The sequence below is a fragment of the Setaria viridis genome, chromosome 9 (assembly GCF_005286985.2).
Source record: "Setaria viridis chromosome 9, Setaria_viridis_v4.0, whole genome shotgun sequence".
In the NCBI taxonomy this organism is placed as follows: domain Eukaryota; kingdom Viridiplantae; phylum Streptophyta; class Magnoliopsida; order Poales; family Poaceae; genus Setaria; species Setaria viridis.
Window position 1 is genome coordinate 40,207,808 of NC_048271.2, and position 15,875 is coordinate 40,223,682.

General features: G+C 50.1%; 1 protein-coding gene across 1 annotated transcript; it reads left to right on the forward strand.

Annotated features, from left to right (window-relative positions):
* The first annotated feature begins 6,944 nt into the window (after positions 1–6,944).
* Positions 6,945–8,502, forward strand: LOC117838596 ((S)-8-oxocitronellyl enol synthase ISY1). Its single transcript, XM_034718679.2, has one exon. The coding sequence runs from the start codon at positions 7,106–7,108 to the stop codon at positions 8,294–8,296; it is 1,191 nt and encodes a 396-aa protein (XP_034574570.1). The 5' UTR covers positions 6,945–7,105; the 3' UTR covers positions 8,297–8,502.
* The last annotated feature ends 7,373 nt before the right edge of the window (positions 8,503–15,875 follow it).

Here is a 15,875-nt window from a genome sequence, read left to right on the forward strand (position 1 = left end):
CAACATTAAGCCGAGAGATTCTACTTTTTCTACGGAGCATGAAAGGGTGAGAGAAGATCTTTTTTGCCATATTTAAAGGCGCAATTGGAGCAATAGACGGTTCACATGTTCTACTGGTAGTACCAGTGGTAGTACTAGTGGACAAAGTGGTTAACCACACATGCCGTCATGGATATACATCTCAGAATGTGCTAGCTATTTGTGACTTTGACATGAGGTTCACCTTTGCGGTTGCTGGTTGGTTGGGTTCTGCACATGACACACGTATCCTCAATCATGCATTCGCAAATTTTCCTTATTTTCCCTTGCCTCCTAAAGGTATACATGATTCCTTCATCAAGTTAGCAATAATTGTATTATTATATACCTTACTAACTTGGTTTTATAGGAAAATATTGTCTCGTGGACTCGGGTTACCCAAACCGAATTAGGTATTTTGTGCCTTTCAAAGGAAGGACGTACCTTGTACCAGAATTTTAGCATCGTTCGGGGCCTCCTCAAGGAAAGTATGAGATGTTCAATTTCTTACATTCATCTCTTCGCATTGAAAGGTCTTTTGGAGTCTTAAAAGCAGAAGTGGTGTATTTTGAAGGGCATGCCAAGTTTCTCACTTCGTACTCAGAAGCATATCATTATGGCTTGTCTTGCATTGCATAATTTTATTCGTGATAGCAATTTGTGTGATAAGGAGTTTGAGAGATGTGATGTTGATGAGGAGTATTTGGTACAACATACAAGTGACACATCACAAACACAAGAGATGAGAGTGATGATGTGGAGAATGAGGATACCATGAATATCATTCGTACTAGGATAGCCGATGCTTTGTTAGTGCGAGAGGAGGATAGTTATGTTAAGGGATGGCATCATTGTATAAGCCTTAAGATGGATATTGTTCTATTTATGTGGACCAATCACTTTGTTGAATGAAAAACATTGAAAATTTATTTTTTTTTTCTTTTCTAAAATAGTCATTTACATGCGAATTAGTGAACACATTATTTTGTTACGAGCAATTTGCATATAAACAGACCCTCATACCTTTAAGGGCATTACAGGTATTTCTTACACAACCTACAGTTTCACATCTGTTCTAACCAAACGGCCTTCTACTTTTCCCATAGCTGCTTTCTCACAACTGTTTTTCTACAACCTAAATCTCACAGCAGCTTTTCTAAAAACCACAACCCAACCAAATAGGACCTTAATTTGCTGAAAGGATCATGGAGGCACGCGAGAGAGATAGTGAGAGGCAGCGTCCTTATTTTGTGCTCCGTTTGGTAGCCCGGATGGAGGTTAACCAGCTATGTTTACTAGCCTGGTCAGTCTTCCGGGTCAGGTCCACGCGGTGCAAAAATGGTATGCCAGCCAACCTTCGCCGCATGGAACATCAAAATTGGTGGTTCCATGTGATATAGGGTCCAATGGATGGTTGTGGTGACCCTCGGAGACCTCACGCAACGCACGCTCGGAATGGCGGAGGCCCTAGTGGTGCACGACCGCCACGGAGGGGGCAGCCTGCAGGGGCCGCGGAGGCCGCGGGAAAGACAGCCAGTAGAGAAGACAACGTCGACACGGCCTCAAAGAGTAGCCGCTCGATGGCCTCCTGCATGGCCTTGCTCTCCGTCTGGTGCGCCGCGTTCGTGTTGTACCACGGCGCCTGCGCGTCGATCCACGCCGGCGAGGTCCCGCGCCAGCCATTGATACTGGTCCGAGCGGCGAACGGCGGTGGCGAGCTCAGCACAATTTTTCTAGAATCGCTCTAGAACAATGTTTCTGGAATCGTCTCATCGCACTCGCGGCAGTTCGTCACTCGAGTAGACCAATGTGAATCGGATAATCTGTTAGATTGATCTCCTCCCCAATGGGCCCAAAGGCCCATCGGGACCCTGATCCGCGCCCTGATCGGGGGCGCTCACCCTAGCATTGGGTGGTGGGCTCCTGTCGCGCTGCGCTATATAAACAGGGTGGGGGACCCGGCTCGGCTCACGAGGTTCACCGCAGCCAGCCGCCCCACCGACACACCTACCGATCTAGGTTTTGCCCAGTAGCGGCGGGAAATACCACCGCTACCTCACCGGCGACCGGACTCGGCACTGCGCGTCGCTGCCTTGCGCAGACTCCACCAAGCGAACCAGCGATGGCCAGCAGCTCTGCTGCTCCCACCCCTAGGGGTGAAGGTACCCCTATCTCTCTCACTCCCTCTCGACACACACCAGGAATACCAAGTCCCTCATGTCGTTTATGATCCCGACTAGATGTGCATCTAGAGATCCTAGGCACGCGTCTAACAATGGTATCAGACACCTCACTAGAAGCTTTTCTAGATCGGGAAAAAGAAGTAGATCGAAAAGAAACAGAAAAAGTAAAACCCTAACCCTAACCCTAGATCTAAAGAATGAAAGCGGAGGCTTACCTGTCGCTGACTTCACCGCCGCACGTCCACCGACGGCGAGCGGCAAAGGCCGGCCGAGCCTCGGGCTCGCCGGGGAAAAGGTCCACCCGAGCCACTGGAGCACTCGCTCGGGACTCGGGGGGGGGGGGGGCAACAGCACCACCAAAGGACCGCTCGACGGCGGCGCGCCCAACCTCGCGGTGGACGCGCGCGCCGGCGAGGGGACCCGCGGTGGCGCCAGCCCTCTTCCATGGTCGCCATGGCCACCTCCTGGATCTTGGAGTAGGCTTCGAGGGAGAGGGAGAGGGGGAGGGAAAGCAAGAAAGAGAAGGGAGGGGGCTGCCGCGGCCGTGCGCCGGCGGGGCCATCCCTCCATCGCCGCCGCCGGCCATCGCCGGGCGCGGGAAAGACAGCCCCGCCGCCGCCGCCACGGCATGAATTGAAGTAGAAAAGAGGATGGAGTAAAAGAGGAGATAATTTGGCAGTAAAAATGGCTGACATTTCAATTTTGTGACAGGTTGCTCCAAGAACTGCTACAGCAATCTTCCTGTTGCTCAACTGACGGAGCAGTTAATCCTACAGCTAAAGAACACTCCGGAGGCCGCATCATCACCCTGAGGATCGGGGTCAATGAAACCAACCTCTGTTTCCAACACTTCACTTAGCAGCAACCCGCACTTATCTTCGCCGGCCATCTTCTTGCCGCCTCTTTCGCTGGCAACAAATTGCAGGCTTCATCATATTGCTCATCGAGCGCTTGGATCCACTCACCTTCGTCACAATCCCAGTCCGGCAAGGCCGAACACGCACCGGCCAATTCCTTGATTCTCTAGGCAATTCCAAATTGGGAGCCCTAGGAGGCGGCCGGCGAGGGTGTGGAGGCCACGGCGACGTGCGGAGGAGGCGGTCTGCGTGGAGGCTGTCGTAGGCGCTCCGCGGCCGCGCCGGCGCGCAAAGGAGGTGGGATGCAGGGGTTCATGGCGGTTCGTGGAGGTCGCGGCGGCGCGCGGCTGGGCAGGTGGTGACTCACAGTGGCTACGAAGGTCAAGCGAGCAGCAGGCAGGCGGTGACCGCACCGGCGTGCCTGCCGCGGGGCTGCAACGAGTGGGCACCGCAATTGTCAAGCTTAGTGCTAGCACAGAGGGCAGAAAGAAGGGATAACTCTACCATGTACCTCAACCATGGTAAACACATCCATTTGTGCAGCATACTGACTAAATCATGATCCAGTCCAGCCCGTAAGATGTAGATTTATCCATCAACATCTCTGCACCTTACCAACCTGGATGGGCTGGCTCGTTCGGTACTGGCTCATGTACCAGGCTCACCCTAACGCGCCGGATGCCCCGGGCGGTGGTGGTTTTCGGATGAGATCGTGTTTCACGCGACCGTGCCCATGGGTGTCGGGAAGGTAGCCAGCTCGACCGTGGTAGACGAACATGTTGTCGTGCTCGTGCCCATGCTTTTCAGAATTGAGGTATAAAATGGTCTATTCAGTACGCAGCTCAGCATGTAGAGTCCCCGTGTGCAGTGCAGCACCGGGCCGCCCAGCCGGCTTTTGCGTTGGCACGGACGACGACGCCGCCTGGTAGGCGATCGCGTCGCCAACTCGCAACATGCACGCCCACATCCTCCAGACCTCGGACGGAGCAGAGTGCAGGGGTCCGGGACTCCGGGCCGCGCTTGCGAATCGTCATCTGCGCGTGCCCGGCCTGCCGAGAGATGGCAAAGGCGGTGTGACCGCGCAGAACGCGGGCGTCCCAGCCGGCAGCCGCCTTGTACTTGTACCTTTACGTTTCCAGTCGAGTGCCGTAGGCGTGGCCCATGAGTTAAGGGGCACAGTGCAAGAAAGCCTGTAGGAAAAGTTTATCCGGTGCATTCCTGTGTTAACTGTTAACAATGAAATATGAAGCTTCTCAGCAAAAATACGATATGATGCTTATAGCCACATACTCTAGAGAAATCTGTGTGCAATCGGGCATCCAACAACACCATAGTCGCGATGCATCATTCGGTGCGAGTTTGCAGCACATGTGCACACATAATGACACCAATCGGGCGTGTTCATTCCATCCAGTGGCTCGCTAGCCAAAAGTTGCAATGGTGTGGTAGAGAAATAGAAACGTGGCACTCCCACGGTTTACTGATAACATGATTTTATTTTCTCAAGAAACAGAGACATTGTGTCCGTCGTATGTAACAACTTTATTTTCCATATACTTATTTTTTCTGCAAATTTTTTTCATATACTTTTGATATATTGATTTTTAAGTTTGTCTCAATCACTTTTTTTTTCTCCCTGGCTCCGGCGATGGCGCCAACGAGCCTTAGGGTTCGGATTCCGGGTTTTGGGTTGGGGGATAGGGTTACCTGGTCCTCGGGCCTAGAGGAGCTTTCGGGACGGCTTGCCGGCCGGCGGTGGTGGTGATCGAGACGGCGGGAGAGCGGAGGCAGCGCAAGCACCGTGGGAGCTGGGCGGTGGAGGCGGTGGGGGCGAACGACCATCGACGGAGGAGGAGGGAGAGCGATGGGGGCGGAGGCTCGACGGCGGGCCTTGTCAGCGCTAGCGAGGTGGAGGGTGGGTTGGCGGCGGTGGCATCGGAGGAGAGAAGGATGGATTCAGTACTAGGGGAGATGAAGAAGAGGAAGGAGGGGGCTGGGAAGAAGATAAGGGGAGGGAGAGAGAGCAGATCTGAGCCATTGACTTGCAATCGAACAGTAAAAAAACAGTGATTGAGATATATGTTAAACATGATATTTCTTTTTTGCGCTTTAGGCCCATCCGTATGGTCCGGACTTCCGTCCGAGTCCGTGGAGATATATGGGCTGAAGGCTCAAGGCAAACTGAAAAGAAACCACAAATACTCCGTTGTTTTGGCCCGTTATCGATTGGACCGAGCGCATTTTCTTTTCGGGTAAAAGAGACATAAATCGGATAGCAATCGTGGTCGATGATGTCAATAAGGAATGCAGGCGCTTGCCTCAATCACACTGCAGCGCAAGCATTTTGTCTAGTTAATTGTACTAATTTCATTTGTAACTAAATTACACTCTTGCTTAATTGCTTTACCTAAACCATCTTCCAGTCAGTAAGCAATTTAATTGGCAATGACAAAATTGATTTGTGATTTGTCCTCCTCTTTGTTCTGTAATGCCTCGGCAATTCTCTCACAATCCGACTCAATGATTATTGGAACCTGACTCTATAGGCGTAACCCACCAGCATGGCCTTCCTTCCGCTTCTGATGCACTCGCACACCTGAACAGAACTCGACAGGCCGAGAACTGAATGACGCCATTGCTATCCCGTGCAACAACTCCATCCCACTGACTTAGGGAGCATTTGGATACTATGTGCTAAACTCTAGCAGTGTCACATTGAATGTTCGAATACTAATTAAGAGGATTAAACATGAGCTAATTATAAAACCAATTGCAGAACCCCTGTGCTAATTCGCGAGACGAATCTATTAAGCCTAATTAATCCATCATTAGCAAATGGTTACTGTAGCACCACATTGTCAAATCATGGACTAATTAGGCTTAATAGATTCGTCTCGCGAATTAGACTCCATCTGTGCAATTAGTTTTGTAATTAGCCTATATTTAATACTCCTAATTACCATCAATCATCCAATGTGACAGGTGTAGGGTATCCAAACGGGGCCTTAGTTTGCTCATCAAAGGATCGTGGTTTGCTCAACAAAGGATCTATCCATCGGCATTCACCTTTGTCCAGCCGGCAGGTGAGGGATTGCAGATAGCAGGATTTCTTTGCCTTCTTCTGATGGGTTAATGCAGTTTACCCAGTGCCTGATGGCTCTTACCTTTCTGATCACCTGTATCCCCGTTTGCCCAAACATTGCATAACTTCGATTCCACAACTGTCTGTCGCCGCAAGACATGATTCTTTAAACACACTTCGGCAGCCGTCTACGTCTTCATCTCTTGGCACAAGTGCGAAACGTTGCGAAACCTCGATTCCACAGACGCATCGACAGTCGACAGTGGACAGGTGGGTGTTCGCTGAAGAGGAACAACAATCGGTAGCTCGTAGCTGAGCCTGGGCTTAGCAATTCACGAGATGACCGCTGCCGCCTCCACACTCATGTGTGGGAGATGACGCAGAAGCAGCCCTCAAATTCATCCACCGGTGCGGCCACACAAGGCCAGGTGACAAACTTATGAGATGGACAGATTGCCCTGATGATCGCGCGGAATCACCACCCCACGCGGGCGCATGGTTGCCGGGCCTGGGTGCCGATGCCGATCGATCACTGGGTCCGCTGTCCGCTGATGTGGCCTGAGTGTTTTTTTTCCCTCTTTTTGAAGGGAGAAGACGTGGCCTGAGTTGAGAACGAGACGAGAGAGGGACCCGGATCAGATCCGAATCGGCGCACACAAAACCAAACACCCGCCGGCCGCCGCGCACGCCACACACGCATCCGGCCCGGCCGGGCAGGGGCAGCGCAACGAACCCACGCAAGCAACACGCGGACACCCAGACGGCCAGACCCAATTATTCACCCGGCACCAGCTGCCAGCGAGACAAGCACACAGCACATATCCAGACCAGACCGCAGTCAGGCGAGGAGACCCCGCACGCACCTCCAGTCCTCCTCCCCCGCTCTGCTCTTCTCCTCCCGACCGATCCCCTCCCCCTCCCTTCCGCCCGCGAACGCCGCCTTCCGAATCCATCCGGCTCCCGCGATGAGCTGGTGGTGGACGGGCGCGATCGGCGCCGTCAAGAAGCGGCAGGACGAGCAGGCGGCGGCGGCCGAGCCCACCTACCAGAGCGTGGCCCTCGTCGTCGGATCCACCGGCATCGTCGGCACCTCCCTCCTCGACATCCTCCCGCTCGCCGACACCCCGGGGGGGCCCTGGAAGGTCTACGCGCTCTCGCGCCGCCCGCTCCCGCCCTGGTCCCCTCCGCCCTCCCCCGCCGTCACGCACCTCCACCTCGACCTCGCCGACGCCGCCGCCGTCGCCGACGCCCTGAAGCCCCTCACCGACATCACCCACGTCTTCTACGTCGCGTGGACCGCCCGCCCCACCGAGGCGGAGAACCGGGAGGCCAACGCCGCCATGCTCCGCAACGTCCTCTCCGTCGTCGTCCCCAACTGCCCCGCCCTCGTCCACGTCTGCCTCCAGACCGGGCGGAAGCACTACGTCGGGCCCTTCGAGGCCCTCGGCGGGGTCTCCTTCCCGGACCCGCCCTTCACCGAGGACATGCCGCGCCTCGACTGCCCGAACTTCTACTACGACATGGAGGACATCCTCTTCGACGAGGTCAACCGGCGCGAGGGGGCCGTCAGCTGGTCCGTGCACCGACCCACCACCGTCTTCGGGTACTCCCCACGGAGCGCCATGAACGTCGTCGGAAGCCTCTGCGTCTACGCCGCCATCTGCAGGAAGGAGGGCGCCACGTTTCGATGGCCCGGGTCGCGGATCGCCTGGGAGGGCTTCAGCGACGCCTCCGACGCGGACCTTATCGCCGAGCACGAGATCTGGGCCGCCGTGGATCCCTTCGCCAAGAATGAGGCCTTCAATTGCAGCAACGGGGATCTCTACAAGTGGAAGTACCTCTGGCCGATACTGGCGGACCATTTCGGGGTGGAGTGGGCTGGCTATGAAGGGGAGGAGAACAGGTTCAAGCTCGAGGAGGCCATGGCTGGGAAGGAGGCGCTCTGGGCGGAGATTGTCAGGGAGAATGAGCTTATATCTACGGAGCTCGACGAGATCACCAATTGGTGGTTCGTCGATGCTGTGTTTGGTGTCGAGTTCGAGCATTTGGACAGCATGAACAAGAGCAAGGAGCATGGCTTCCTCGGCTTCAGGAACACGGTGAACTCATTCAACACATGGATCGAGAAGCTCAAGGTCTTCAAGATTGTTCCGTGATTCTTCACTGCAATTTAGGTCTCTACTGTTGTTTTGCATCATTCAGCAATCAGCATCTTATTATCTTGCTCGTTTATCAAGTTCTGGTTCATTTGTAATTTATAGTTCCATTTCATACATTCTGCTATCTGTGCCAGGTTGCATGTTGTATACTGTTGTATACTAGGACCAAATAAAGATCAACACATTGCAAATAAGTTTATTCATGTTCTGCCTCAAGCTTTCATTATGAGCAGTGCTTTATCTGTGAATCGGTTGATAGTGACATCAGTTTTTCCTTGCTGCGCATTCTTGTAATTTAGTTCCGTTTCGTACATTTTGCTATCTATGGCAGGTTTGCATGTTGTATGCTAGAACCAAATAAAGATCAACACATTGCAAATAAGTTATTCTTGTTCACAATAAATTCATTGGAATTCGTGTTCAATAAAAAATAAATTCATTGAAATTGTGTGGGTACTGAATCACCAATTGATTTTTTTTAATATGAGCAGTGCTTTATCTGTGAATCGGTTGATAGAGGCATCAGTTTTTTTCCCTGCTTTGCATTCTTGTAGCCCTGAATTGCTAGTCCCTTGTTTGTAACTGTCAATCTGTTCCTTTTGTCAGTAAATATGATATTAGAGATCAACACATTGCAGATAAGCTATTCTTTGTTAGCACTTAGCAGTAGTTTCCTCAAAATCGTGTTGGCATTGAATTACTGGCTGAAAATGTTTTTATTAAGATCATTGTTTATCTTTGAAATTGCTGTATCAATTTTGGCCCCACCTGTACATCCCTTGAACTCTAAAATCTTAGTGCTTTGATTTCTGGTATTGCTTACCTGTTCCTTTTGTCAGTAATATTATGCTAGAGATGGTTCTACTTCTACATGTTGGGAAGTCACAGAAACTTCAAGTAAGCATTAATCAATATCTTGCTCGCTTTCATATCTTTATGCTTTCTTGGCGAATATGGGAGTTAGCTGATGACACTGGCGGCAGCAAGTCTTCTTCTGCCACACATTTCCAGGAATTTGGCCTCTACAAGCAAAGATGTATCTTTTTCTGATGAGTCATACAAGGCCAACATAGCCTCGGAAGCCCCATCTTTTTGGTGCGGTTTTTCTTTTGCCGGGATGGGAAAACCTTGGGCGCAACTTGTTAATTTCAGCAATTTTTGTCATGGTTCGTTTTTTACGTGGCCTTTCAGCTTACATTGTGGGGAGATTCAATTCTGTTGCCTCGAGCTCAAGGAAGGCACGTCTTCTCTGTTCTCTGTGTGCTTAATTCTCATTGGTGGTTGCTAGCATTTGACAACTCAACTGATTGGCTCCTGATTGAAAATCTGAAATGGGATCGCGTTCTGCGTCAGACAAAGTAGAAAGAAACACGGAACAGCTAGGCTGATCTGCTCTCTCTCCAATTCAATCATGGACGTCGGTCTGTTGCTGATCAAGTATTCTATTCTGCAACAGAAACTCACGTTGCCTGGTTTGCATTTCTTTTTTCTATCCTTCTGGATGGAGATGGATGACCAATCCTGATGGAGGGGGGCTTCTGGGAAGTGCTGATTTGCCACGGCAATTATTTCCCCTTGTTCTAAAGTTGCCTCTTGGAGAAGAGGAATTGCAGCTACAGTCTACAGATACACTCATGTGTCATGGTGCTGAAATCGAAACAATTTTCCGCAGAAAAACTTGCAACGCTTTGAATTGCTGTGTCGTGTGTGTTTCCAGGCTCAATCTGAACCACCGCAAAGTGTTCTTGCTTCCGGGCCAGATAGGCAACTTGGCTGGGTCTATTAATGATTGATTGCTTTTAGGCCCACCGTGTCGTGTGTTTCCAGGCAGGCTCGATCTGATACATCGCAACGTGTTCTTGCTTCCGGGCCAGATAAGCAACTGGGTTGGGTCTATTAATCCGATGGGTCTACTCTGGGTAGATTGCTCTGGCCCACCACATGTTTGCCCAAGTCGTTCTGCGGCAGCCGTCTGCTTTTGTTTTTGTACGTGTGTAGCTAATGAGATGCCCGTTTCAAAAGGAAAGAAAGAAAGAAAGAAGGAAGGTAACGAGATGTCGTGGCCAGTGCATACTTCGGGATTTCGAGTTCCAGGGATGTTTAAAATGGTAGTGTTTGGACCTAGATAGAGAAGTATTACTAACGTGTGCCTAGGATCAATCATTTCTGAATTTTTTGAAACTTACTATTTCTGAAATTCGTATTGGATCAGATGATCAACCATTTCATAGGAATTACATATGATGCCTTCCTTTTTTATGTTATATGAAGAGGCATATAAAAAAATTCCTTAGGGATTGTTTGGATAGCAGGTTTTAGAGCTTAAACCCTAGTAAAATACACTCTCTAATTATTTTCCACCGGTGAGCTAAAAATCTGCTTGGATGAGGCACACTAAAATTACATACGCTTTGATCCAATACCGTTGTAAAAAAAATAATTGGGTGAGGAGGTCTGGAAAAGAAAACGATAACTATCGGGAGCATCCCCACGCGGCCTGCTTGCGCCGCCGCAGCTCTCTGCTCCCCCATGCCGCCGCCATAGCTCAATGCTCCCTGCACCCCCACCACTTGCTCACCCGACGCTCTCCTCCACTCCACGATGTCGCCGTCGAGATACCCGCTGCCGTGGTCGTCAAGATCCCCACCGCTAACATCATTCTTCCTCCTTGCCGGTGTCTGCTAGCTGGCGAGATCCCAATGTGCCTCTCCCGGTCTTCCTCCCCATCAACTTCTGCGGGCCCATTGCATCCTTCACCAGCATGTGAGCACCCTCGCGCCGTGGCTGTCGAGCTCGCCGGCCGCTGCTCTGCCCACTTGCTGCCGCTGCTACTCGCTCATCACTTCTCGCCCGCCGGTGCCGCTCGAATTAGGTGGTGGGAGTTTGATTGTGGTGATTCTTTGCGAGATTTGTCGAGTCAGAGGTCACAATTGCATATTGTTCATGAGCTTCATTGGTGTTTCCTTGTTGGATCCGAAAGTACGCAATTGATGCTCATGGTCGTTGTCTCTTTTGGGGATGTTACTCCTCCAAACAGGGAAGAGAAAGAGGAAGGAGGGTAGAAGGGTGGAAATGAGAAGGATGAAGGCACAAAAACATAGGAGCAAATGGAATGAGCTCAAGTGAGTCCCCTTCTCATGACCCTTTGGATCTTTTATATAGAGAAGGGAGGGGATGGCAATTTTCCACCATGCCCCTGGTGGGTACACGATTTTCAAGTAGGCCCTTGAGCTTTCACACAAGACCCATTTCCTACATGGGCTAGGCCATTCCCCCAACAGTAGCCCCTCAGCTACTTTGGTTTGGTCGGTACAACAAAGCAAAATAGATGAATACATATGAAGTGGCCCAGACCTTCCTATAACTTCGGTCCTGAGGAACACCCTCATGACCATCCACCCATACGCCTCACTAAAAACTCCATTCCGAAAACCCAGTGGGAAAAATAGAATGGAGAAAAGAGCACGCACGCCTGGCAGATCTACACATACATTAAGTTACCAGCCTAGCTAATGGTCGCCTTCGGTTTTGATGATGAAGAGAATCTCCGATGATGGTGATAGCCAAAAGCTTCGTTGTTGCTGAGGAGGTCCTTGTTCCTGAAGCTTCTTTTCTTCCCTCTTTGGCTTTGCCTTCGGAGCCTTGGTACGCACTCAAGTGTTCGCATCTTCGAAGTCAGTTGCATCTCGTGATAATCTGAACCACCCTTCATCGTAGCTGATGCAGACGAAGTAAATCGTTCATCTTCATCGCGACCAAGGTAGCAAACTCCTGTTCTATGTAGTCAAAGTATAGGAAATAGTAACGCAGTCATCTTAGTCTGCCGAAGTCGACGACAAGCCCCTCGAGCCGAACACCGTCGACGACGATGGCGGATCTGACGATGAACTAGACGACGAAGCCCCTCGAGCCGAACACCATCGGCGACGAAGGAGGAGTCGACGACAAAGTAGACATCAAAGTCCCTCGAGCCGAACACTATCGATGATGAAGGTAGAGTCAACGACGAAGTCCCTCGAGCCTAACACTGTCGGCGATGAAGGCTGAGCCGACGACGAAGGTTGAATCGATGACGAAGTAGATGATGAAGTCCCTTGAGCCGAGCACCATTCGTGACGATGGCGGAGTCGATGACAAAGTAGACGACAAAGTTTCTCGAGCTAAATGTTGTTGGCGACAAAGGCAGAGGCGACGACAAAGTCCCTCGAGCCTAACACTGTCAGCGACGAAGGTAGAGCCGATGACGAAGGTGGAGTCGACGATGAAGGCCCTCGAGCCGAGCGCGGGCGGCGATGAAGGCGGAGTCGACGACGAAGAAGACGACGACTACGATGACGAAACCCCTCTTCTTCGGTCACAGCACCGACCAAGACCTCATCCTTCGGGGTGACGCCGTTCATCCCGATACCACCGTAGCCCCTCTTGGCCGGTGTTCATGTTGAAGGTTCTAAAATGAAGATCCGAAGTTCAATCCTTCCCGCCATAGAGCCGAGATGAAGTGGTGGTCGATGTCAAAGTTGAAGCAGATGAAGAAGATGATATAGATGACAAATACCCTCTATGGTGAAGTCGATGACGAAGTAGTCGACGAAGCCCCTCGTGTCGAACACCGTCGACGACGAAGGTGGAGGTAAAGTCGAAGATGAAGTAGTCAATGAAGTCCCTCGCGCCGAACACTATCGACGACAAAGGTGGAGGTGAAGTTGACGATGAAGTCCCTCACGCCGAACACCGTTGACGACGAAGGTGGAGACGAAGTCGACGACGAAGCCCCTCGCACCGAACACCATCGACAACAAGGATGAAGGCGAAATCGAAGACGAAGTAGTCGATGAAGTCCCTCGCACCAAACACCGTCGACGACGAAGGTGGAGGCGAAGTCATCCTACATCTTCTTCTACTCAACTAAGTGTTGGAGGTATGCCCTAGAGGCAATCATAGAGATGATGATATTCCATTTGTATCCATGATTTGTATATTGTGTTCATTGAATATCCATTAAAGGCTACTTGAATTGATTTGCAATTATGTGAGTTGTATGTGAAACTATTAGACTAGCACATGTATTAGTTGATGACTATGTTTCACAAGTCATGGACATGGAGATGTTGAACTAATAATGTGGACACATGTGGAGACATGTGCTAGGACTGACCCAATACGAGAAGTAGTTCTGTCTTTAAACAACATATACGCTTTGTCCTTAGACCTGAGATTGTCGCATGTATTCTAGATGTGGATCGACCTACTTAGGGGCTATCAAACGCTACGTTGTAACAGGGTAGTTATAAAGGTAGCTTTCGGGTTTGTCAAGAAGTATGCTATGAGACATGGTCAATCAAGATGGGATTTTCCCCTCTCTGATTGAGAGTGATATCTCTGGGCCCCTCGAGTGATCGGATCCGAAAATGCATGGCCATGCTACGTACGGTTAAGAGTTAACCTACAAAGGGATTCCGAATCACAGGATCGAGAAAGAGCGGTCGTCTTGAAGCTAGACCAAATATCGTGAGGCAAAGGGAATAGCATGTATATTATGTTGTGATGGTTCATCTGATATGATCTTCGTGTGCGTATAGGAGTTGGCACGTCTTGCTAGAGGCCGCTACCGACTATTGGGCCGAGTAGGAGTACTCGGGCCATGTCTATACGTATCCGAACCCATAGGGTCACACACTTAAGGGGCTGGAAGCCCAATTCGGATCTGATCCGAGTTGGATTAGGTTTAGAAGTACTAATGGGCCTCGGACCCAGAGGCCTGTTAGGAACCTCTATAAATAGAGGGGTGGGGGCGCCCTAGGGTTTACACCTTTTGGCGAAACACACCTGCCGCACCTCCCACGCCCTCGCCTGTTGCAACTCGCGGATCTAGCAGTTCGGCTTGCGACGCTTCCTCCCTGCACGTGTGGATACCTTGGAGGTGTTGCGGCTGCAACACTTGGACGAGCCGCCGACGAGCCGCCGCCGAGCCACGACGAGCCGACGACGAGCCGCGGCACGGGAGGCGATCTTGTTGCACGTGGACGAGCTACTGAGGAGCTGCTGGACGTTGACGTGATCGACTACGTACGACTACGTTGATCGACTACGTACGACTACGTGATCGTCTTCACTGCATCGACGCATATCTACATCTTCCGCACCAGTAGTGCATCGAGTGGTAATCCCGTGATCCTTATACGGCAGTTCTTCCTGGTTTTACGCGGTAGAAATTTTGATTTACGCTAGTGTAGCCTACCTCGTATCCCAACACTAAGTATTTCAGAACTCATTCTTATTACAAGAACTCAATCCTCTTTCATTACAATTTCACAAGCCTCGGCTAGAATGTGAAGGAAAATTTGTTAATGAAGGACATGAAAGTTTTGCAAGAATCAATAAAACTTCCATTGCTTAAGGAAAGTTATGAATTATATAAAAACTACTCGTGAGGATGTAATCGCCCTTGGCGTTGCGATTTCTTGGGGCCCCCTTTGGCATTTACAACCGCTCTTTGGCATATACAGCCCTTCATACGCACTTGGCGTTTAATCTATGGCGTTTCTGCTCAATAGGGGTATCAACGTAGGCGCTCTCGGCTCTACAGCTCTTTGGCACCTTGCACGATAGTGTCTTAATTTACCGTGAGCACTCTAGGCTTCCCGCTTCGGTGCAATGTAATGCAATACCATGCAAAGCTTGCATGTATGAAATGAATGTATGAATGAATGAATGCTTGTGCGTGAGGGTTAGAATGAAGGGTTACAAAGTTAACGTGAAGGACACCCTTAACTTTAGTCTCTCGTCTTTGTGTGATGAAAGCTTCGTGAGATAACTAAAATCCAATGATACCGAAGTCCAAATAGAATGCCCGGAGACCAATTGATGAAGTCTAATGGATATAGAAAAATAATTGAAATGGCACAACCATTTTTAAATCAATAATGGAATAAGATAACCACGAAACCATTAGCTTCGGGGAGAAAACCGATTACCCAAAAGCAATATCCTGCAAGAAATGTGACGAAGTGCGCATGCAAAACATGATAGTTCCATGCATCCCCTCCATGTGAATGGGATACAAAGTAGAATTAAGAATATCATGTAGCGCATTTGAGATGAGGGTATATGAACATATGAAAACAGAGGGCAAAAAACGCTAGAATTCCTTACCTTGGTGAGAAGGGTCATCCTAAAAAAGAGATGTTATATCCTTCCATATGAAGGGTTAGTGTGAGCGCTAGATTAAGTAAAGGCTCCCAAAATGAAGGGTAAGAATGAAAACCGATTATGCATAAATAAAACCGAGGTGATATTAAGATACTTAAATGCGCTAGTTGGTTCTGCATCAAGAAACAAAATACTTCATGTGAAGGGTTAGCTATGATGGTGTAGAGATACTTACAGTGATTGGTCGAACCTGCATGTTAGTGAGAAAAGCAAAAACAAGGAGTATGATTATTGCCTCTTTGCCCACAAGCAAAGAGTGAGAAGCTTAGCGCATGTGAAATGCAACTGAGACCAAGTGCCATTTCTCGGCATGCAATGTTAGTTTCTTGCACATGAAGTGCATTTTTAGAGCCTCAGCTCAAGAATA

What these genes read in the sequence shown, in the direction of transcription:
- LOC117838596 (XM_034718679.2), top strand. Translation starts at nt 7,106, where the DNA reads ATGAGCTGGTGGTGGACGGGCGCGATCGGCGCCGTCAAGAAGCGGCAG.